This window comes from Symphalangus syndactylus, chromosome 17 (genome assembly GCF_028878055.3).
Source record: "Symphalangus syndactylus isolate Jambi chromosome 17, NHGRI_mSymSyn1-v2.1_pri, whole genome shotgun sequence".
Classification (NCBI taxonomy): Eukaryota; Metazoa; Chordata; class Mammalia; order Primates; family Hylobatidae; genus Symphalangus; species Symphalangus syndactylus.
This window is the reverse complement of record NC_072439.2, coordinates 67433187-67457230: the sequence shown is the minus strand read 5'-3', so window position 1 is coordinate 67457230 and position 24044 is coordinate 67433187. Positions and strand designations below refer to the sequence as shown.

Below are 24044 nucleotides of genomic sequence, written 5' to 3'. Positions count from 1 at the left end.
AGTTTGTGAACAGGCTTAACAGAAAGTCATCTATATAATGACTCCTCATCAGCAGATGAAGGACGTCGAAGTCAAATGTTTTGCTATCTCACAACACTTGAAGAATCAGTGTGAGTTTCAATCAATGTGAGTTTTAGAAGATTAATATTTACAAGACATTTGTCTTTAACTTAACACGTGAGAAAAGGTGAATTTCTTTTTTAATAAAGCAAAAAGTTTTATTTTAGAACTGATACTTAATTGATCCAACATACATCCAAAGTTCCAAAAGCTATTCACTTAATTCTCACTGCAAAAAGCATTTTTTCAGTGTGTATTTTCCTAGGTTTATGATAGGCCCTGGACATGAAAATATAGATAAGATTGATTTTCTCTGAAGCTCAAAATAAAATTTTTAATTTATGTAATTTGGCATTGTTACAGTGTTTCATTTGTACGTTATAATATAAAATAAAATTTTATATAAATGATATTTGTTCAGTTATTTTGGGTATTTCCAATGTTCAAGTTGCAGAATACAGAGACACAAACACACAGACACACACACATATGTACACACACATTTGTCTGCTCTATAGGCTGAAAGCTTGTGTGCCTCCAAAATTCATGTTGAAATCCTAACTCCCAATGTGATGGTATTAGATATTAGGAGGTTGGGCCTTGGGAAAGTGATTAGGTGATGAGGGCAGAGCCCTAATGTGTGAGATCAGTGCTCTTATATCAGAGACCTCAAATAGCTCCCTTCTCCCTTGTACTATGTGAGGACACAGCAAAAAGACTGCTGTCCATGAACCAAGAAGTAAGCTCTCTCATCAGACAGCAAAGTTACCAGTGCCTTCATTTTGAATTTCCCAGCTTCCAGAATATGAGACATCAATTTCTGTATTCTGTAAGCTATCCAATTTATGATATTCTGTTATATCATCCCAAGCAGACTATGACAGCTCATGTGTATGTGTAAATATGCAAAGAAAAAATACTTACATGTTACTTTTATCTTTAAAGATTCATCTTAGAAGCTTGTAGAAAACCATGAAATAAAAGGTTTTATAAAACTAACAAATTACCCAGGACATTGCCTTGTGGATTAAAATAGAGCCAGTGTGATTAAATTACTGGTAATGCATTCACGGATTAATACTAAGTTGCTGTAATAAAATTCAGTGGACATTAAACTCATTTTATGTGGGCATGTAGTTAAGAATAAATACTATAATTAATTTATTTAATTTAAGAAATCTGTGGGGGTTTTTTTGTTGCTTTTTTTTTTTTTTTTTTTGAGATGGAGTGTAGCTCCATCACCCAGGCTGGAGTGCAGTGGGGTGCAATCTTGGCTCACTGCAACCTCTGCCTCCCAGTTTCAAGCAATTCTCCTTCCTCAGCCTCCCGAGTAGCTGGGACTACAGGTGCACACCACCACGCCCCGCTAATTTTTTGTATTTTTAGTAGAGACAGGGTTTCACCATATAGGTAAGGCTGGTCTCAAACTCCTTACCTCATGTGATCCACCCTCCTTGGCCTCCCAAAGTGCTGGGATTACAGGCGTGAACATGGTAAAAAATAGTTTGCATGTGAGACACTGAAAAGTTGTCCCAGGGTGTCTGATTGCCATAACAAATAGTTATTGGAAGCAGAATTTCACATTATTTGGTTTGGAATACTGTTTTTCTTAAAAATACAGAAATTGTCATTTGTGAACCATTTTCCATGTGGTAGTAGTTTTTAAACGTGAACATTTACTGTGAAGGATGAAGAGGTAACCACGCATCAGTCGTGATGTTTCCTACTTATTTTACTCATATTTCTTGCCTGCACACTATGAGTCAGGCACAATTTCAGGTTGTGAACAAAGTAATCAAATGATAGTTTGAATGAGACTTACCCTCTCATGAGAAAAAAGGAAAAAGGACAGCTAAAGTACATAGAACAATATGAGGTGATAAACACTGACTACTTCAATTTGGTTCCCGAGGAAGGTCTGTCTGAAGAGATGGTAGGATGAGAATAGGACAAGGAGCTATGCTTTGGGGAAATGTAGGCATTGTATATCCTATGAAGTGGCATATTGCATTATGCGTGTTTTAAAATATTATAGTTGTATTGAAATTTATAAATTGAGTAACATTGTTAGTGTAGCTGGGAGAACATTACATTAAAGAGCTTAAGACCTAAAGCCATAAAATTACTAGAAGGAAACATACAGAAAACACTTCAGGATGTTGATGTAGGCAAAGATGTTATGGCTAAGACTGTAAAAGCACAGGTAACAAAACCAAATTTAGACAAATGAGACTGTATTAAACTAAAAAAATCTTCACAGCAAAGGAAACAATCCACAGAGAAAAGAGACAACCTCCAGAATGAGAAAAAGTATTTGCAAATCAATAAAAGACATTGTTTATAGGAAAAGTAAGATGAAACAACCAAATGTGCCACTTTAAGGTGCCCAGACAGCAATGATAGTACTTTTTAGAGGAAGATATCAGCACAACAAACATTTTAAATCAGTTTTGATTGCAATACACATACATACAGAATTGAGCCCATATCATGTTTAATGAATTTTTCAAAGTGAGCATCTAAGAACACTGAATTTGTAACCATTAAAATGGTGATACATACAAAATAATCTATTTTATCTTAGTAATCGATTTCAGATTCTTAATTAATTGGTGAAAACTTTTGACCAAAATAATTTCAAATCTATATTAATATTAGAGAGGTAACAATAAAGATATGCTTGCTACCTTCCACATATAATGGCATCTTGTTTTTCAATAGTTCTTTTCTCTCAATTATTTTACTAATCATTACTAAGTAAAAATATCCCATTCATGTTTTCTGTTATTTGAAAGTTTTATGATGTCGCATTTCAGCCCTCAAATATTTCTCATGGAAGCATTTTATTTTATTAGTATATAATCAGAAGTATTTTATAATAAAATATTTTTTATTCTTAAATTGTTTTGGTTAACTCTTTTCTGGGTAATTTTTCCTAAAAGAAAATTTTCTGTTACTTAACTTTTTTTTTTATCAAAAGTAATATTATGCCCTTTAAATGAATTTGAAATTACCTTGAAGTAATATTGTCTAATCTCCTATTCAGTACAAAGCTATTCTAACTTTTGTTATTTTTTCACTTTTAATCATGGAATGTGTGTCACATTCTAGGCAAGGTCATTCCAATAAAAAATACAAGTTAAATAAGAACTTGTGGATCTAATTGAAATGCAGAGATTCTATCAGTAAAATCAAGAGTGACTACAAATTTCCAACTGTCTACTTAACACCTCCATTTGGATGTAAAATTTAACACGTGAACTTAACATGTGAACTCTTATTTTATTTCGTTTTATTTTATTTTATTTTATTTTATTATTTTATTTTATTTTATTTTATTTTATTTTATTTTATTTTATTTTATTTTATTTTTTGAAACGGAGCCTCGCTCCGTCACCCAGGGTGGCGTCAGTGGCAAGATCTCAGCTCACGGCAACCCCTGTCTGCCAGGTTCAAGCAATTCTCCTGCCTTAGCCTCCCGAGTAGCTGGTATCACAGGCATGACCAAACTCGGGTAATTTTTGTATTTTCAGCAGAGACGGGGTTTCACCATGTTGGCCACTCTGGTCTTGAACTCCTGACCTCAAGTGATCCACCTGCCTTGGCCTCCCAAAGTGCTGGGATTACAAGTGTGAGCCACCATGCCCAGCCGTGAACTCTTGATATTGCATTCCAAACATGCTCTTCTTGCAGTCTTTCCTATCTCAGCAATGTCAACTACATTCATTCTTCCAGTTTCTCATGCCAGAATCCTTGGAGTCAACCTTGCTTGCTCCTTTCCTCTTTATATCTAATCTATCTGCCTAGTAATGGCTCTACCTACAAAATATATGTAAGATCTGACTAATTCTTTCAATTTCTGCCACTACTTCTCTAGTTCAAGCAACCATCACCTCTCACCTAAATGATTTTAGTAGCCTCCTAATTGGTCACCTTGAACCATCTGTAGTTATTCCTAGCACTACAGACGGATGTCCTTTTAAAGAATGTAAATGAGATCTTATTCTTTCCTTCCTGCCCGCCCCCAAAGATGGAGTCTTGCTCTGTCACCCAGAATGCAGTGCTATGGCCTGATCTCGGATCATTGCAACCTCCACCTCCCGGGTTCAAGCCATTCTCCTGCCTCATCCTCCTGAGTAGCTGGGATTACAGGAGCCCGCCATCGCTCCCAGCTAATTTTTGTATTTTTATTAAAGACGGGGTTTCACCATGTTGGCCAGGCTGGTGTTGAACTTCTGACCTTGTGACCTGCCCACCTCGGCCTCACAAAGTGCTAGGATTACAGGTGTGAGCCACCGTGCCTGGCCAATCTTGTTCTTTCTTTGTGCAAACCCTCCAATTCTTCCCTCTCTTACTCTGAATAGGCACAAAATGCTTTCAAAGACACACATGGCACTAAATAATGTGACCTTACTGTCCCCTCTCCAACCTCACCTCCTACACTCATTCCCTTGCGCCCTCCACTGTAGTCACACTGTCCCCCCTGCTTTCCTTGGAAAACTCTAAGCACATGTTTTTCTCATGATCTTTGTTTTCCATCCCTTCTGCTGAAATACTATTTCCCCAAACAACTGTTTGGCTCATCCCTTTTCTCCTCAAGTCTTCACTTCATTTTCTATTAAATATTACAAAACTCCCTTACCCAGAGTTAAAGTCAAGTTTAATCTTCCAGTCTGCGAAATTGGTCCAAGATTTCTCACACCAGTCAGAAGTTTAGGGTCCGTATGTCTACCCTCACTTCAGACTAGCTGTTGACAAATATGGAGTCCCTGTGGACTCCATCAGATTTTATAACTCACGAGAGCTATTCGTAGAACTCAGGAAAGCCCTGTAATTACAATTACAGTTTTCTTATAGCAAAAAGATATAAATTAGAACCAGCTGAGGAATGAGACACATAGAGCATCGTGGACTTAGAATGTTCCAAATGCAAAACTTCTCTGTCCTCAGAGATCTATTACCTTCACGACATCTATTGTGCCTGTGTACTTATGGAGTATTGCCAATCTAAGAAGCTCACCTGAGCTTTGTATCTGTAGTTTTTATTGGGATTTTATTATTATATATAGGCATGATGGATTGAATCATTGCTCACATGGTTAAAATCAATCTTCAGCTCCTTCCCCTCCATGGAGGTCAGTATGATATCACATGGCTAAAAGTCTCAACCCTCTAATCACATGGACGGTCTTTCTGGCAGGGCCAGTTCCTACCCTAAGATGATCAGTGTGGCCATCCCCACCCTGAGTCATTTCATGAGCCTAAGTTATTAGATAGCATAAGGCATCATGTTAGCATAAGCTATCATGCATAGCACGAGATTCCAAGTGTTTAGAGATTACATTGCGAGAACCAGAGACAAAGGACAATCACATATTTTATTATGGACTCCCTCACCATCCCCCCCACCCACACACACACTGATACTCACCTGCCATTTCTATTTATCCCCATTCCTCATTTTATTATCACTAGCACCTAGTGTCATCTAACGTATTACATCATTTCTTTATTGATCTTATTTATTGTCTTTCTCATCAAATAAAAATGGCAAGATAAAGGAATTTCTATTTTGTATTTGTTGAACCTCTTATCACTCAAATAATACCTGATCTAGTACACACTTTATAAATATTGGTTGAACGAAGGAATGAATCTGTTTTCTAAATTTAGGTCTTCTTATAGCCCTTCTATTCCTTATTTTAAAATAGAATTTCATTTAAGTGACATGGAATGGAATCTATAAATATTTTAACATTTTAAAACTTATTCAGTATATTTTCCTCAAACCTCTTATGACAGTGAAAGATTTCATCTAGGCTTTTAATATATAACTATTAACTATAGCTTTATTTTACTAGATTTTAAAGCTAATTAAAATATATTCTCTCAAAAATTACTATAGCTTACTTAGAAATAACTGTCTCTGAATTCCTAAGGATAATTTTAATTCTCATTTTAGGCTTGAATAGGCAACACTAGGATTCTATAATTCCAAGAATATTTTTGAAGCTAGATGCATAATTTTTCTTCGTATCAGGGCATCCTGAATCAATTGATGTCTTTTTCTTTAATCTGTTCATAAAATGAGTTATCAACTATGTGCTCAAATATCAATGACAAGCAAGTAATTTTCTGTAACACAGATGTAAAAAAAGATACTCTGCTTTTTTGTTGTTGTTAAATTAGCTCTGTCTTAAAACCTTTCAAACCTACATATGTAGAAAATTCTAATGGGTGATCTGTAGAGCATTTTGGTACACCACAAGGTAGAAAAAGAACCTGATACTAAAAATAGAGCACATACAACTTCATGGAAAATTTTAGTTATTACCATTTTGAAGTATTTATTTTGTGATGAGAACAAAAAATCCTTTGAGTAATAGCAAAATCAAGATGTTTAAATTTATCTTATAATTTTGAAATAATAAATATGTAGTGTTTTGGAATTGTGTATAGTGGAAATATGTTGTATTTCACAAAGTTTTTAATTGATACAGACAGAATTGTCTCGTTATTTTGTAAGTCTTTGGAGATTTCTTCAAATTATAGAATAAAATACTTCATCACTTCAATAGGTATTTCAATCTTTTGATAACTGTATCTGCATCTATAGGCAAAGGAATTTTATTATCTCTAAATTACAATTTGGTATGTCATGAGTTATTTCATAGGACAAACTTTGTTAAATGAACACTCACTGACAGTGTCATTAGTGCTTTGCTCTTGAACTCAAGTACGAGTCAGCTCGGTTTAAGTCGCCATTCACAGAAGACAGAAATGAATGTGCAGTTAAAATGGTGCCATAAGTAAATTAGAGCAGAATTAGAAGAAAAGTGGGCAATTTAGGAACATCAGAATTGCTGTACTGAATCAGACCATCGGTTCTCCTGGTTTAATATCCAGCCTCCAGCAGCTGTACTTGTTAGTTTCTACAGCTTTAAAAGAAAGAAAAAAGACTACATAATTTACGTAGACAATTGTGCCATCTGTGATCTGGAGAAATTTTCTCCTTGACCTCTCTCAAATAATACCCTAAAGCAGGAGGTTTCAATCCTACTATGACATTGGTTTAGCGTGAATAGCTCTGATTATTAATAGTTCTTATTAAATTATCCAATTCCTCCATAAAATAAACTAGTACATCAAGAAACTCTTTGTCTCTAAAGCTCCTGGATTCATGGTTGAACATATCTGCATCTATGATAAAATATGAATTTATGGTGCATATTCAATATAAGTTCTTGATGGCAAAAATCTGCCTCTTGATAACCATACTAGATGAATGTTTACTTCTCCTTCCAAATTCTACTGGACTTAGAGACTTTGGCTAAACAAAACAAAGCAAAACAAACTTAGATCTGCTCATACTACTCCAAAATTTCTATTAATAATATACAGAAGGTATCTGAATTATGAAGGATTTTTTGTGTTGAACTTTCAGAAAAGTTCAACCAGAGTTTTTCTTATATGATTTAGCATAAGGTAGAATAAGAGCAAGGAATGAATTACTTATATTTGTCACTTTAATCTTTTGTTTATGTTAGAAAAGGCTGAAAAACTTTATAGTTTCTTGATTATTCTAAATACCACCTTCAGATCAATATTTCTAAAATATTATGCTCACACTAGCCATTTAGTCAAAAGTTCCTCAAGAGTAGTAAATGCCTACAAGTTCGGTTTCAAACAATTTTCCAGGGCTATTAGACCTTAATGTGACAACACTAATATCCTAAGTCCATAAATTCAGTGGTATCTCCTTCTATCCTAGAATTCAACAAAACTAGTTTTTTCATCATTATTTGAACTAAGAAGTAGATTAATCATTAATGTCTATGTTAATTCTATCCCTTTTTCTAGCTTTCCCATCTTTCCTTTCTAGCTCAGGTCCTTATTTGCTCTCTTTCAGCCAGATTCCCATTCCATCAGGTAATTTCCTTTCAAGCATGTAATGACTGCTCCCTCTTCTGAACAATTTGTGGCCCTTTTTTTAGACTTGGTTTATGCTATCTTATGTTGTAGTTCCTTGTTTCCCTGGATTTTCTTGCTTACAAATTCCCTGAGGAAAACTTTGTGTTTCATATTTATATTTCTAGAGGCTAGATCCATGTCTAACTCATACTAATAACATGAAGATATATTATAAGGAAATCTACAGATGTAGTGACTCTGTAGAGCCACTTTAAAAAAACTCTGAGTTCCTGTTTGTGTGACCTTGGCATTAATATATTATTGAGTGCTATAAAGGTATAAATGAGCTCAACACTGTAGATATTGAAAAGATAGAGTCGACAGTTATTCATTTTCAAATCACAACTATAAGCATGGGAAATATCATAAAAAGATAACATGAAAGTTTTGAATGAGTTTAGACACATAAAATTGGAAAATAAAAGAATTCCAAGCAAAAGTAACAGCTGGAGCAAAGAGAAGAAATGAAAAAAGGAGGGATTTACTGGGGAACTCTACCTAATTCCCTAATTCCTATTGGCTGGGTTTATAAAAAGAATATCTGAAAATAAATTTGAAAATGTGGGTGGTACCATGTTCATTAACATTAATATGAAACCACTGAAGAATTATTGAAAGATTTTTAATTAGTAAACAGATCTATGAGATGTTAGATAAACTTAAAAGTGGGACTGAAATAAGTTTCCTGGAGTAATGAGATTATTACATAGTAAGATTTGTAATTAAACTTGGTCTTAAACTCAGGCAGTATTAATAAGAGTATATAGAATGAAATAGATGAAAATGATGAGTAAGTGATATGATTCCTTATTGTGAAATTTTTGGGCCTGGGATAAGGGAAGATAATGAAACAAAAGTAACACCACCCTTTGAGCATGTTTAAGTGTGAATGAAGATATATTTTATTGAAATAAAAAATTTCTTCTTCCAATATGTTAAGCAGAAATGCATATAAAAGTTCAACTTTAAATTTTAATTCTTACAATTTTAAATAACATAGTGGTTCTCAGTACTAAAACCACTAAGCCCAGTTCACTTACGTTTCATATCATCAATATATATCCACATTTTTTCTGTCTTAAACTCTTTAAAGCTCTTGTGAACAGTGTTAGAAAACAATATTCTTTTTAATTTAACAATGATTTCAATTTTACTATAATGTCTCTATTTTATTATTTAGGAATCCAGATGGGACTCAGAACAATAGCACAAGATGGCCTGTCTTCAAAAGCACTGAACAAAAATATCTAACCTTGAATACAGAGTCAACAAGAATAATGACGAAACTACGTGCTCAACAATGCCGATTCTGGACATTATTTTTTCCAAAAGTCTTGGAAATGACAGGTGTGTGTGTTTTTAGTGTTTGGTTATTTAATAGATGATGGGTTATGTGAAAAAGGGATGAAGTATATTCTCCAAGGCATGGTGATGGAGTTACTATATGTATCTTTGACTTTAAAATAACTTGATTTAATGAATACATTATTTTTAAGACTTTCTTCTATCAAGTTTAGATATGTTTTGAACTCTTACTATATGACCAGTACTTTAGTAGTTAAATAAAGAAAACTAAAATATGAATTTCACCCTGTGGAAATATAAAATAGAAAAAGGAAACTAAAATAGAGCCCTACTTGTTATTCAGAAAATCTTTGTGGAATTAATTAATGGACAAAGAAGTAAATATATCAAATAATCATAATGTATAGAACTAAAAAATAAGTATGCATAAATTGGTAAAAGCAGATTTATTGATAAACAATAGAACCTTGATTTAAACGGAGAAAAAAACTTCAAAGTTTACATATTTAAAAACACAATAAAAAATTTCTAAATATTCTGAACTTGGAAATATTTATCTAAGAGCACACACACATTGCATAATATAATATTATATAATATTACATATTATAAATGAATAGTTATTTAGTTAACTAGTCTTAAGGAAGTGATTGATGAGAAATAGGTAAGGAAATACTATGAAAATTTGTTCAGATTATTATCTCAATATTCATTATTAAGAAAATATTTCAATCCACTTGAGTGATCAAACATGTGTCACCTTAGTTTGATCTTCTCTGACAGATATGACATATATCCAACTCACTGTCAAGTTTTTAAAATTTCAGCTGTTTATAATCCATGTGCTTCCTTAAGTATACTTTCTAAAAGTAATTGATTTTCAGCCATCAGACATATTGCTGGTCAGGTCCTTCCCTTCAGAGTTTGCTATTCTGTTCACCATGACTCTCTGTAATTTTCAGGCTGTATAGTAGGTATCATAATACAGTAGATGTTTTCCATTTCTTGTTTAGATAAGTTGGGGGCTAGTTTCAGCAAATATGGACATCTCAGAGCTGTATTTGATTGTTTAATACGCCTTTTGATTATCAGACATTACTCACAAAAATTATAATTATGTACTCCATCTGCTTGGGAAATGTTTCTGATATACCAGTGCTCTGTGTATTACCAAATGTTCTGTGACATAATATATAACCAGAGACGGGATTCTGCTTCTCTTGGCAGAGCAACAGTGCCGTCCTTGTGTCCTCCGGGTGTAAATAACGATGAGGTAACTCATTAATCTGCCAAGAGACCCAAAGAGATACTATCATTTATCATATCACATACTATATATTATTAATCTTTATTTAAAATATTTTTATATGAGAGGGTTATAATTCGAGATACAATGAGTGGGTTATTTTAAGTGACTTATTTATTATAAGCCAAGCTGAGCCCTTCTGGTTAAATCACGTGTGATTTATTGCAATTTATGTTCTGATACAATAAAATTTGAATATTAGCATTTTTAAAAACTATCCTTCACAAATTTCTATTTCCAAATACTTACCTGCCAGAAAGCAGATTAAATAAACAAACTCCAAAGTTTTTGGCCAGCTGCTCCTATTTCTCATACAATGTTGAACAAATTCCTAGCTTGTGTAACGCTGGAAATACCTACCTAGCTGTGGTCTAGGACCACGCTTAAGATTAGGTTCAGTGGGTCTTGAAAATATAATTTTGTATTATATCATTTTTTCTAATTAATTCCCCCATAATAAGGTTTTCATACTAGATATATTTTATAATTTTGAAGTAAATGCATGATACGATTATTGTAACATGTATTCGTTAGTAATAAAAATGTTACATTTGAACAAAATCAGTTTGAAGTTACAAGGATTTAGGTTTTATAAATAAATAGTGTGGACAGATTAAAAAGATTAAGGGCCCATGTTCTTGCCATACCTTATATTTTTCAAGTCACAAAACTTCAAATATTTTAATCTTTAATGTTTTGAGAATGCGTTATTCAGATGACCTGGGCTAAAGTTTTTGGAATTTTTTTTAAAGCAACTCTATACGTAAAGAAAAATTTCAAAGAATAACTACTAGCTGGCTTTCTTGAAAGGAAAAATATTTACCTTACTCAAGATGGAAGCCCAATAAGCTTTGTAAGTACCACCTCAGCAGTAGTTTACATTTGAGCAATAAATGTTCTCAAATAAAATGATTCTTAAGACTTGTTTAAACACAAAAATTCTAACACTTAACTTTCAGACCATACTTCAGCACATGGCTATGCCGTTATTGCATGCACCTGCAAGAAATAAAATTCACAATATTTATTTCAAATGTTATCAAATTCAGATTTCCACAAGGATATAACTATTCAATATTACAATCTCATACCTATTTGAAAAAAGAAAAGGAAGTAGAAAAATGACCATTGTCAAGGATAATAATATTTTTTCACTAAAAGTAGAAGAGTAAATTTATTTAAAGAACAAAAGTCCTTCATATTATCCTAATGAAGAAAAAAAGTTAGATCCACTAATTCCTCCATTGACCTTTGAATAAATCGTGCTTGCCAACACTAAAAAGCACGTGTAAATTTAAGGACCAAAATACCCTTTGAACTGGTTACTTTGAGAATCATTTACTACTATTTGCTAATCAGTTAGCAAGACTGGCAGTCAAAGATGAGGGAATGCAGAGGTGATTTGGAGAAAATAATGAAACTAGTTTATTGTCTTAATATGCCTGAATCATTAAAAGCAAAACAAAACAAATAAACAAGTGGCTTTGAATAATTTAATAATCAAGTTAAATTAACTGTTCCACTTTAAACTACATGAAGTCTTCATAAAGCCTAGCCTAAGTTTATACTAGTTCACTCTACGATCTTACCCCATACTCAAAATTACAACAGAACAATTAATGATTGAGATTTATTGCATAAAGAAGTATGCATTCCATGATAAGTTTAATAACTGATCAAAAACAGAAAAATAACAATGTGATGGAGACAGAAGAGATTTTCAGGGAACACTCAAATACATGAAGAATGTTGTTGTTTCTTAATTATGATGGCAGACTTAATTAAATATCAGTATAATCTCTTCTATCTTCACCTCCACTAGCAATTGTGGGTTAATTCACCTTTGCATTCTCTTCTGCTAGGGTCTGAATGTTTGTGTCCCCCTAAAATTCATATGTTGACATCCTAACCACTAAGGTGCTGGTATTAGAAGGTGAATCCTTGGGGGAGGTGATGAGTTCATGGAGAAAAAGCTCATTTAATAGGGATTAATGCTCTAAAAAAAAAAAAATCCTGTGGGAACTCCCCCATCCCTCCATGTGAGAACATAGCAATGAGACTGCCATCTATGAACCAGAAAGCAGGTCCTCATCAGTCAACAGTCTACTGTTGCTTGATCTTAGATGGAAGTATAATCTGCTGGAAAGCCTCCTCAATTGTGAAAAATAAATTTCTGTTGTATCTAAGCTATCCAGTGTGTGATGTTTTGTTATGGCAGTCTGAATGGACTGAAATATTTTCGAATTCCTTAGACTTTGTTAAATAGACTTAGCTCTGGTGAAAATTTACTCAGTGTCCTTTTTGTCTAGACAAAAAACCACACAAAAAAACTTATCATTATTATTTTCATAGGAGAGAAAACGATTTTTTTTAAAATGAGACAATGCATACAAAACAAAGATCACAAAGAAGTGAACTGAAAAAATTATGCCAATATGTTTATAAATTTACTATTTCACAAATTGCCTTCCACGACTGTTCCCTTCTCTTTACCCTGTGAGGCATTAAACAAAATATTGATTCCCATCTTTTCTATCTCCCCAAAACCCACACACAAAGCAAGTTGTCTCTGTTTTACAATCACAACAAGACTTGGTGACATTTGAAATAATTTTAAAGTAATGAAATCACTCATATTACTGAATTGGTTAAAAAGGATATTATTATTGATTTAAAATTGGGCATAGAAAGCTGAAGAATAAAAATATAACAAATTAATAGGTCATATGTATCAAGGTGAATATATGTATGTGATATATTCATATTTATATAGAGAGCCTCTAACCTCTTATTAGATTTATGTCCTATTAATATGTTTTGAAAATTTATACTAAAATTGCTAGCCCAGGTATAAAGCACTATCCTTTTTCCAAGGAATACTCAGGTCAACAATATGAGTTGTTACATTTACTTATGCATATTGTATGGTACAAATTCACATTTCTGTGTGTGTTTATCATTCATCCATTAGGCAATTATTTTTTTGAAAATAAAAACTTTATTATTTATTATTTTTCATACCACATAAAAATTTATAATCTGCCAGATTTCAACTGTTTTATGTATACTGAGCCATTTGGTCTTTTGAAGAATTTTCTTTATTTTTTTATTTTACTTTAAGTTCTGGGATACATGTGTAGAACGTGCAGGTTTGTTACATAGGTATACATGTGTCATGGTGGCTTGTTGAGCCTATCAACCCGTCATCTAGGTTTTAAGCCCCTCATGCACTAGCTATGTGTCCTAATGCTCTCCCTCCCCTCACCCTCCATCCCCGACTGGCCCTAGTGTGTATTGTTCCCCTCCCTGTGTCCATGTGTTCTCACTGTTGAGCTCCCACTTATGAGTGAAAACATGCGGTGTTTGGTTTTCTGTTCCTGTGTTAGTTGTGTTAGTTTGCTGATGATGGTGACTTCCATCTTCATCCATGTCCTTGCAAAGGACATTATCTCATATCTTTTTTATGACTGCATAGTATTCCATGGATATATGTACCACATTTTCTTTATCCAGTCTATCACTGATAGGCTTTTGGGTTGGTTTCATGTCTTTGCTATTGTAAATAGTGCTGCAGTAACCATACATGTGCATGCGCTTTATTTATTTATTTATTTTAGATGAAGTTTCACTCTTGTTGCCTAGGCTGGAGTGCAATGACGTGATCTTGGCTCACCACAACCTCCATCTCCTGGGTTCAAGTGATTTTCCTGCCTCAGCCTCCTGAGTAGCTGGGATTACAAGCATATGCCACCACGCCTGGCTGATTTTGTATTTTTAGTATAGACAGGGTTTCTCCATGTTGGTCAGGCTGGTCTCGAACCTCTGACCTCAGGTGATCCACCTACCTCGGCCTCCCAAAGTGCAGGGATTAAAGGCGTGAGCCACTGCACCTGGTCATGCATGGGTTTTTATAGTTGCACAATTTATATTCCTTTGGGTATACACCCAGTAATGGGATTGCTGGGTCAAATGGTATTTCTGGTTCCAGATCCTTGAGGAATTGCCACGCTGTCTTCCACAATGGTTGAACTAATTTACATTCCCACCAATAATGTAAAAGGATTCCTATTTCTCCACAGCCTCACCAGCATCTATTGTTTCTTGACTTTATAATAATTGCCTTTCTGACTGGTGTGAGATGGTATCTCATTGTGATTTTGATTTTTATTTCTCTAATGATCAGTGATGTTGAGCTTTTTTTCATATGTTTGTTGACCACATAAATGTCTTCTTTTGAGAAGTGTCTGTTCGTATTATGTGCCCACTTTTTGATGGGGTTGTTTGCTTTTCTCTTAAAAATTTGTTTAAATTCCTTGTAGATTCTGGATATTAGACCTTTGTCAAATGGATAGATTGCAAAAATGTTCTCTCATTCTGTAGGTTGCCTGTTCACTCTGATGATAGTTTATTTTGCTGTGCAAAAGCTCTTTAGTTTAATTATACTCCATTTGTCAATTTTGGCTTTGGCTGCAATTGCTTTTGACATTTTTGTCATGAAGTCTTTGTCCATGCCTTGGTCCTGAATGATACTGCTTAGATTTTCTTCTAGAATTTTTATTTTTTGAGGTTTTACCTTCAAGTCTTTAATCCATGTTGAGTTAATCTTTGTATAAAGTGTAAGGAAGGGGTCCAGTTTCAGTTTTCTGTATATGGCTAACCAGTTTTCCCAGCACCATTTATTAGATAGGGAATCTTTTCCCCATTGCTTCATTTTTCAGGTTTGTCAAAGAACAAATGGTTGTAGATGTGTCATGTTATTTCTGAGATTTGTGTTTTTTTCATTGGTCTATATGTCTCTTTTGGTAGTAATATGCTGTTTTCGTTACTGTAGCCTTGTAGTATAGTTTGAAGTCAGGTAGCGTGATACCTACAGCTTTGTTCTTTTTGCTTAAGATTGTTTTGGCTATGCGGGCTCTTTTTTGGTTACATATTAAATTTAAAGTAGATTTTTCTAATTCTGTGAAGAAAGTCAATGGTAGTTTATGGGAATAGCATTGAATCTATAAATTAATTTGGGCAATATGGCCATTTTCATGCTATTGATCCTTCCTATCCATGAGGATGAAATGTTTTTCCATTTGTTTGTGTACTCTTAGTTGTTTGAGTAGTGGTTTGTAGTTCTCCTTGAAGAGGTCTTTCACATCCTTTGTTAGCTGTGTTCCTACATAGTTTATTCTCTTTGTAGCAATTGTGAATGGAGTTCGTTCATGATTTAGCTCTCTGCTTGTCTATTATTGGTGTATAGGAATGCTTGTGATTTCTGCACATTGGTTTTGTATCCTGAGACTGCTGAATTTGCTTATCAGCTTCAGGAGGTTTTGGGCTGAGATGATGGGGTTTTCTAAACATAGAATCATGTTGTCTACAAACAAAGACAACTTGACTTCCTTTCTTTTTATTTGAATACCCTTTCTTTCTCTTGTCTGATTGCCCTGGCCAGAACTCCCAATGCTATGTTGAATAGGAGTGATGAGAGAGGGCATCCCTGTCTTGTGCCGGTTTTCAAAGGGAATGCTTCCAGCTTTTGCCCATTTAATATGATATTGGCTATGGGTTTGTCATAAATAGCTCCTATTATTTTGAGATATGTTCCATCAATACCTAGTTTATTGAGAATTTTTAACATGAGGGGATGTTGAATTTCATCGAAGGCCATTTCCCTTGCAGAATTTTCAAACAGTTTCTTTTCCTACAGAGTGGAAAATGTACTTGCATCCGTAGTACGAGATTAATATGTTGTCAAAATTACAATGAGTATGAGTAATGCTGGTATAATCCCCTCTCCAAAACACCACTTAACATTTTTGTTAAAGTCAACGTAAGTATTTTGTGGGTGGGGAGGGCAACTGGTTTGCAAAATGTTTATTAATGAAAATTAATGTGAATTGTTCCTAATAGCAATTACCCACAAAAATACAAAAAATGGAAAGAGAAAAAAAATTCTAAATAGACATTTGTGGTGGTTTTAATGGGTTATCTTTCCTAGGTAGTTGACAGTTAACTAGTTTCTGAATGTTTTTCAGGACATCTTATCAGATGTATAACAAGATACCTAATAGAAATATAATTTATCTTTTAAAAAATCTTTTTTGTCAACTAATTTGATAACATTTACAGAGCCTATATGCTGCTGCTGTGAGCCAGGAACTGCACTAGCAGCTAGAGCTGCACAGATGAAAATGACAGGGTCTGCTTACTCACAGTGAAGTGGAGTCAGGGCCCAGGACTATGGAAAGCTTTTAAGAAGAGAAGATACCTGCACTGAATCTCAATGTGAAGGCAAAGTGGAGAGAAGCCAGATAAGCAGGAACCAGAGATGAAGTGTCTTGTGCATCATGCTAAGGAATTTAAATTATATCCTAAGTAAAGCCATTTAGTAATTTTAAATGAGAAACTGACATGTTCTGGTTATTGATTCATAAATGTATAAGCTTTTACTATATTCACGAGTTTTTTTTTTTTTTACCTTTGTCTTCTTAGAGTCTAGATTGTAAGAATATTATATGACATCAACATATTAATTTCATTTCTGAGGTAGGGTCTTTATTCCAAATAGCTGCCTTTGTTTGCTGGTTCATTCGCATCAGGAATATATTCACTTCTCTTATATTTATTTTATTTTATTTATGCTTTAAAAATTATTCTAAACTTGCTTTTTCTTGTTTTAGTGTAAAAGTATTTACTAGTAAATTTACCTCTGAATGCAAGTTTGGAAATATCATCTATGTTTGCACAAACAGTTGACTCTGGAAAAACAACCTGGGGGTTAGGGGTACCAACCCCTGCAGAGTTGAAAATCTGCCTGTAATTCTTGAATCCCCCAAAATTTAACTACTGATTAAGTTGACTAATTAAGCCTACTTGACTGGACCTTACCAATAACATAAACATTTGATTAACATATTTTATCAATAATATTTGTATTATATGCTATATTATTATAATAAAGTAAGCTAGTGTAAAGAAAATGAAAATCATAAGAGAGAAAATATATTTACTATTTATTGAGTGGAAGTTGATCATCATAAAGGTTTTCATACTTGTCATCTTCACATTGAGTAAGCTGAGGAGGAGGAGGAGGGGAAAAGGAGCTGTTGGTCTTGATGTCTCTGGAGTGACAGAGGTGGAAGAAAATCCACATAAAAGTGGACTTGTGCAGTTCAGACTCATGTTGTTCAAGGTCAACTGTCTGTATATTTTTTACCTTTTCTTTTAAACATTTGTACTTGCAAATTTGCTTTGCCCTTGCACACAGACATTTGCTTTGGAGAAATTTGTTTTTAATATCTCTATACATATGTGTACGTTATAAATATTCACAAACTATCTTAAGTATTAGATAATCTTTTTAGCTGATATGTCTATTTGATCATTTGAAATCTTGACATAAAATTTTATTTTGTAAACATAGATTATACAGTTCCCTATTTTACATATTTATATATTTATTAAATACAAATTTAATAAGCTTTATTGGGGTATAATTAATGTAACAACACATTATTTTTAACACATTATTTTTCTTTGGCAAAAAGTAAATTATCTGTCTCTAAGTTTACACATGTTTTAAATCAACTATATTCTTACTACATAGTTATATGAATAAGGTCCTCAATGTCCTTATTTATTTCTGCTCTATTTTTATTTAAGAAATAGTAAAGATGCATGAAATTCTACAAGAATGAAGATATTTCTCCAAAAAATAGTTATGAGAATTGTAAGCTTTATTAATATTGAAGATTTAAAATCCTATTAATATATACTTATTTACTCATTTATTTTTTGGCCTTGATTTTTATCATGCCTGCTATACATTTGCCAACTCTAATTTTTTTCTTTTATTTACATTTCTGCTATATATTTGCCCTTGTTCTTTTATTTTCACTTCTCTATATTACTGTATTTTACACGTATTATTTAAATGCCATCCGCTGAGGTTAATGGATAAATACTATGTGACCTATTGTTGATATTATGAATTGAGACACTTTTTATACATATTATTATGTAGTATGATCATTGTAGTATGAATAAAGAGGACTTTACATTTACTCTCTACATAAAAATCTGGAAAGGTCAATCAATTGATTCATTTTTCTTTATAAAATATAATTAAAACCATAATATATTATGGTAATCTTTCCATTATGTTCACAGTGTCCAAAACACAAAATGTTACTACTATAAAGAAGAAAAAATAATAATAAAACTTTTTCTACAAGTTAGGGTTCTTTATTTCTAAAATTAATTTTTATCTTCTTTAAAGAAAACGTCACATCAATATTTGACCTGTGAATTTAGTATCAAGACTCCACTTTCTTTTTCTCTTTTCTACACATTTCCTTTTCTTCTCTCCTTCAGAATTTGATTATTTTTTCCCTTTCTCATAAAAAATATTTACACTTAGAGAATGACAATCAACGTTGCTATTATCATTATATTTGTGGACTTTCAGACACCATGAGGCATGAAAAGAAACATTGGTGGCAGCATTATTCTTCCTTTGTATCTCTGAATTCATACAAAATATATATTGATCCCCTTCACAATAAGTACATTGAGTTAGAAGCCTGCATTTTGGTTGAGGTTACAATTCTAAGAAACCTACATTGTTTGAGCATTATGACTGTTCTACAATATAATTATGTTTTAATTAATCAATTGTAAAGCAAATACATTGTCTACCATAAAGGTCTTTATTCCCTCAAATTTTAAATAAGTTAAAATTTGCTAATCAAGTTTAATCCTTGTTTATAATGTGCCAGCCCTAAATTTTTTATTATGATGTTCCAGCCATTTAAGTTACATGGTTTTTAATCATGAATATTGCTGATGTTGATAATAATGTGAAATTGACTTGTGACTAGATTTTGTCTTCTTAGTAATAAACAAGCCAATATGAAATAAGAAGACAAAACAGAGGAGGACTAAGAAAAGGAGAGGAAAGAGGAAAACGTTTAATTTTGAATTTGATTTTTTTTATTTCAAACTCAATATTTTATTTACTCATTATGGTGTATTCACTTTCTCTGGATTTCACTAGGAAATAATTAAATGTTCCATATTTTATTGTCTCAATCAATGCCCCCTATTTCTAAAGCAGATTTAGATTTATAGAGCATTTGTGAACTAAAAAGCATTTCAAAATACTAAATTGTATAGACATTTGATTAAGACACATAGGAAAAAATGTAAATTTATGTACATCAGTGAATTTGGTATTATTCCATGAACAAGAAAAGAAAATCAGATCTAGGACACTTTCTATAAGGATGAAAATTCATGGTCTAAATTTTAAATTACCAAAAATTTATTTATCAAGAAAATTTTTTTCTGGGCTTTAGAGTTTTTATTTTATATAAGTAATATTTGAAACAACATTGTGTTATTTTTTAAAAGACCATAAAAATGGATGATTTGGTATGATATTTAACATCTTTCTTCCACATCTAATCTTTTTTGACCCTTTATAGAAGTTATATTATTCACAAAAAAATAGTGATTATGGTGATTGACCTTTTTAAAAGCCATTTTTACATGAAAGTGAAACATTTTATGTAAACTTTCAAATATTTTTCCAGTGTCCAAGCATTGTGAACATTTCAAGCCTAAATATATCCTAAATTACAAGAGATATTGTAATGTCTGTACAAATGTTTAAATATTTTTATTTTTGTACTAGCTTAAAATTAGTCACTAAATTTTCTCCTCCAAAATAATATCTTACAAAGTTTAATTAATTTCAAAGATTTCTAACTGAAAAGTATATATTAAAAGAGTTGCCAGTTCCTATTTTCAGTATATATGAAATTACTTAAAATTTTTTGTTAGTTTAATGACTGTAGCTTAGCATTCTAAAAGTTTAAAAAGTAAGAAAACCACAGTTATATATAATGCTTATTATGCCTTTATACCAGGAACAGAAATATGTGTCTTAAAACATTGTAATTTAATAGTTTTTACTGTTCACAATCTGTATTTTTTAACAATACACTTCCAAATAAATCAGAATTTCAAAGTTCTTGAAGTATATAGGCCATTTGTTGTTCACTGCCTCACACTATTCCTACCTACACACTCCTTTCTCCTAACACATGCATATACTTTGCAAACTACTTGAAAGCAGGAATTATCTTAATCATCTTTCTATTTTACAACACAATTAATAAACTGCTTTCACGTTAAGTGGCTGAAACAATGACTTAACATTGCTTCCTATTAAAATGTATTGGCCAGGGATGGTGGCTTATGACTATTTATTCCCAGCACTTCGGGAGGCCCAGGCAGGCAGATCACCTGAAGTCAGGAGGTCGAGACCAGCCTGGCCAACCAACATGGTGAAACCCCATCTCTACCAAAAATACAAAAATTAGCCAAACATGGTGGTGCACACACCTGTAATCCCAGCTCCTCAGGAGTCTGAGGATTGAGAATCTCTTGAACCCAGGAGGCAGAGATTGCAGTGAGCCGAGATGACACCATTGCACTCCAGCCTGGGTGGCAAGAGTGAACTCTGTCTCAAAAAAATAAATAAATAAATAAAACGTTGTATTATAATAAGGGTAAAATCCATGTGGAATGATAATTATCCTTATGCATTAATAAATACAGTATGCCCTTTGTATTTGTGGGTTACACATCCATGGATTTAACCAACCATGAGTCAAAAACATTTGATAAATAAATGCATCTATACTAAACATATACAGACCTTTTTTTCTTGTCATTATTCCCTAAACAATATAATGTAATAAACATTTACACAGCACTTTCGTTATATTAGGTATGAATTATCTAGGGATGTGCATAGCTTGTGTGAAAATGTTGTGCTATTTTACATTAGGGACTTCAGTGTGAGAGGATTCTGGTATCCCTGAGAGGTCCTAGAACCAACTCCCCACAAATACTAAGGATGACTGTATTCATATATAATTTTCATCAGAAATAATTATCTGTTATATAACTATATATGTAAATGATACCATTAAATGAAATTTGTGTTATTTTAAAGCAGGTCAAGAAAAGAGCATAATATCTACATATCCTCTTGAAAACTAAAGAAAATATATGTAATGTAATTATACATAATGCAATATATAAACTCACTTTCCATTTTATGTGTTATACATTATATAAATTATATATATATTATTTGCATTTTCAACATAATCTAAAGATTTTATTAAAATCTCTTTTCAGGCAGATAGAGCTAATAACAAATAATAAAGAATAAATAAAATAATGCTGTACAGTGTAGTTATAGAAAATGGCTTTTGTATTCGAAATTATTTTTCAGTTAATGAAACAGATAAAAATTTAGATTAATACAACTTATTCCATGTTTTACAGGAAATATTGATGAAGCAGAATGGGAGTGGAAAGCAGGATTCCATCGCTGGAGCAATTACATGATGGACTGGAAAAATCAATTTAACGATTACACTAGCAAGAAAGAAAGTTGTGTGGGTCTCTAATAGATTTACCCTTTATAGAACGTATTTTCCTTTAGATCAAGGCAAAAATATCAGGAACTTTTTTACACACCCACTAAGAAAGCTATTATGTAGCTGAAACAAAAATGCCAGAAGGATAATATTGATTCCTCACATCTTTAACTTAGTATTTTACCTAGCATTTCAAAACCCAAATGGCTAGAACATGTTTAATTAAATTTCACAATATAAAGTTCTACAATTAATTATATGCATATTAAAACAATGGCCTGCTTCAATTTCTTTGCTTTCTTAATAAATTTAAGTTTTTCCCCCCAAAATTATCAGTGCTCTGCTTGTAGTCACGTGTATTTTCATTACCACTCATAAAAAGGTATCTTTTTTAAATGAATTAAATTTTGAAACACTGTACACCATAGTTTACAATATTATGTTTCCTAATTAAAATAAGAATTGAATGTCAATATGAGATATTAAAATAAGCACAGAAAATCATTGGTCTCTTTGTTTTTTATATAAAGACAAGAAAGAATCTTAAAATGAGAGGCTCAGCCACTTTAAAACACCTTATAATAGAAACAGAATGCTGCTACCAAGAAACAAAATATAAAATCATGTAATTATTTATGTAATGCCTTCAAATTACATTCTTCATTTGACTCTTGCTCTCCCTCACCTCCTCTATCCTCAAATCGTCACAAACATGTACATATGTGAATTACCTTTCCGTAATTCAAAAATTTTTAAAAAGTGGATACATAGAAGTCGAAAGTTAGGTTGTGTACCATCTGGGACAGGGCAACCCTTGCCTGGACCCAGAAATATTAACATATTAATAGGAAAATTGTTCAATTCCAGAAAAGAAATGGTTGTACTTTCTATAGACAAACTGTCTTATTTTTGCAATTAAAAAAATTACAGAGCTGCATTTATTAGGATGCTTGGCAAGGGAGCACATGCCATTGAATAAATTCACTTAGTAGTTTACTAAAGGAGAGAAGTCAGAGTATTTTAAGTTCCAGAACAAGGGAGTGTATATTATTTATGCTAATTAAGCATTGAAAATTTGCCTTCAGGGTAAGACAAATTGAATGTATAGGTCTGTATACTGATGGTTAAAGCATGCCCTATTGTTTCTTTGTTTTTTTGTTTTGTTTTGTTTTGTTTTTGAGACAGAGTCCCCCTCTGTCGCCCAGGCTGGAGTGCAATGGTACAGCCTCAGCTCACTGCAACTTCTGCCTCCCAGGTTCAAGCAATTATCCTGCCTCAGCCTCCCAAATACCTGGGATTACAGGTGTGTGCCACCACGCCAAGCTAATTTTTGTATTTTTAGTAGAGACGGTGTTTCACCATCTTGGCCATGCTGGTCTCGAACTCCTGACCTCAAGTTATCCACCTGCCTTGGCCTCCCAAAGTGCTGGGATTACAGGTGTGAGCCACTGTGCCTGGCCGCAAGCCCCATTGTTTATTGGTCAAAAAGTGTCTATAGTTAGATATAGTATGGGTCTGCCATCCTCACTCAGTCACTCAAAGTTCATGGTACTCTAGATACAGTTATAATAAGAGCCACATCTGTGTTTATATTACTTATGGGTTATTGTAAATAAAGATATTTGCTTTATAGCTTCTCCCTCATTCTGAGAAAAAACAACCACACACAGGATAGATGGGTTATTAGACTCATCATCTTTGTTTCAGGTGTCATTCTTACCGGATTCCACTATGTTTTTCTCAATCACTTAAGTTTCTTTTTGATGTAGAATACTCTGATATATAAAACAGGATGACATCTGTTCAACACCATTAAAGACCCTTTAAAAATATACTTGTTAAGATTAATCATTAGGAAAACAACAAATGTTCATAGAACATCTGTAAACTGCTTGATATGACAAGTCCTAGTCATATAAAAAGATCCTATGAACTACTTTGTCCCATCTTGGACAACC

The 24044-nt window shown here is 32.9% G+C and overlaps 1 protein-coding gene across 1 annotated transcript in view; it reads left to right on the top strand.

Annotated features, from left to right (window-relative positions):
• The window catches only part of BCHE (butyrylcholinesterase), a 63319-nt gene extending 40732 nt beyond the window's left edge, over positions 1-22587 (top strand). The window contains exons 3-4 of the mRNA XM_063620426.1: positions 9212-9378; positions 21992-22587. Of these exons, the coding sequence (XP_063476496.1) occupies positions 9212-9378; positions 21992-22116 (292 nt within the window). The 3' untranslated portion in view covers positions 22117-22587. The remainder of the gene's footprint in view (positions 1-9211; positions 9379-21991) is intronic.
• The last annotated feature ends 1457 nt before the right edge of the window (positions 22588-24044 follow it).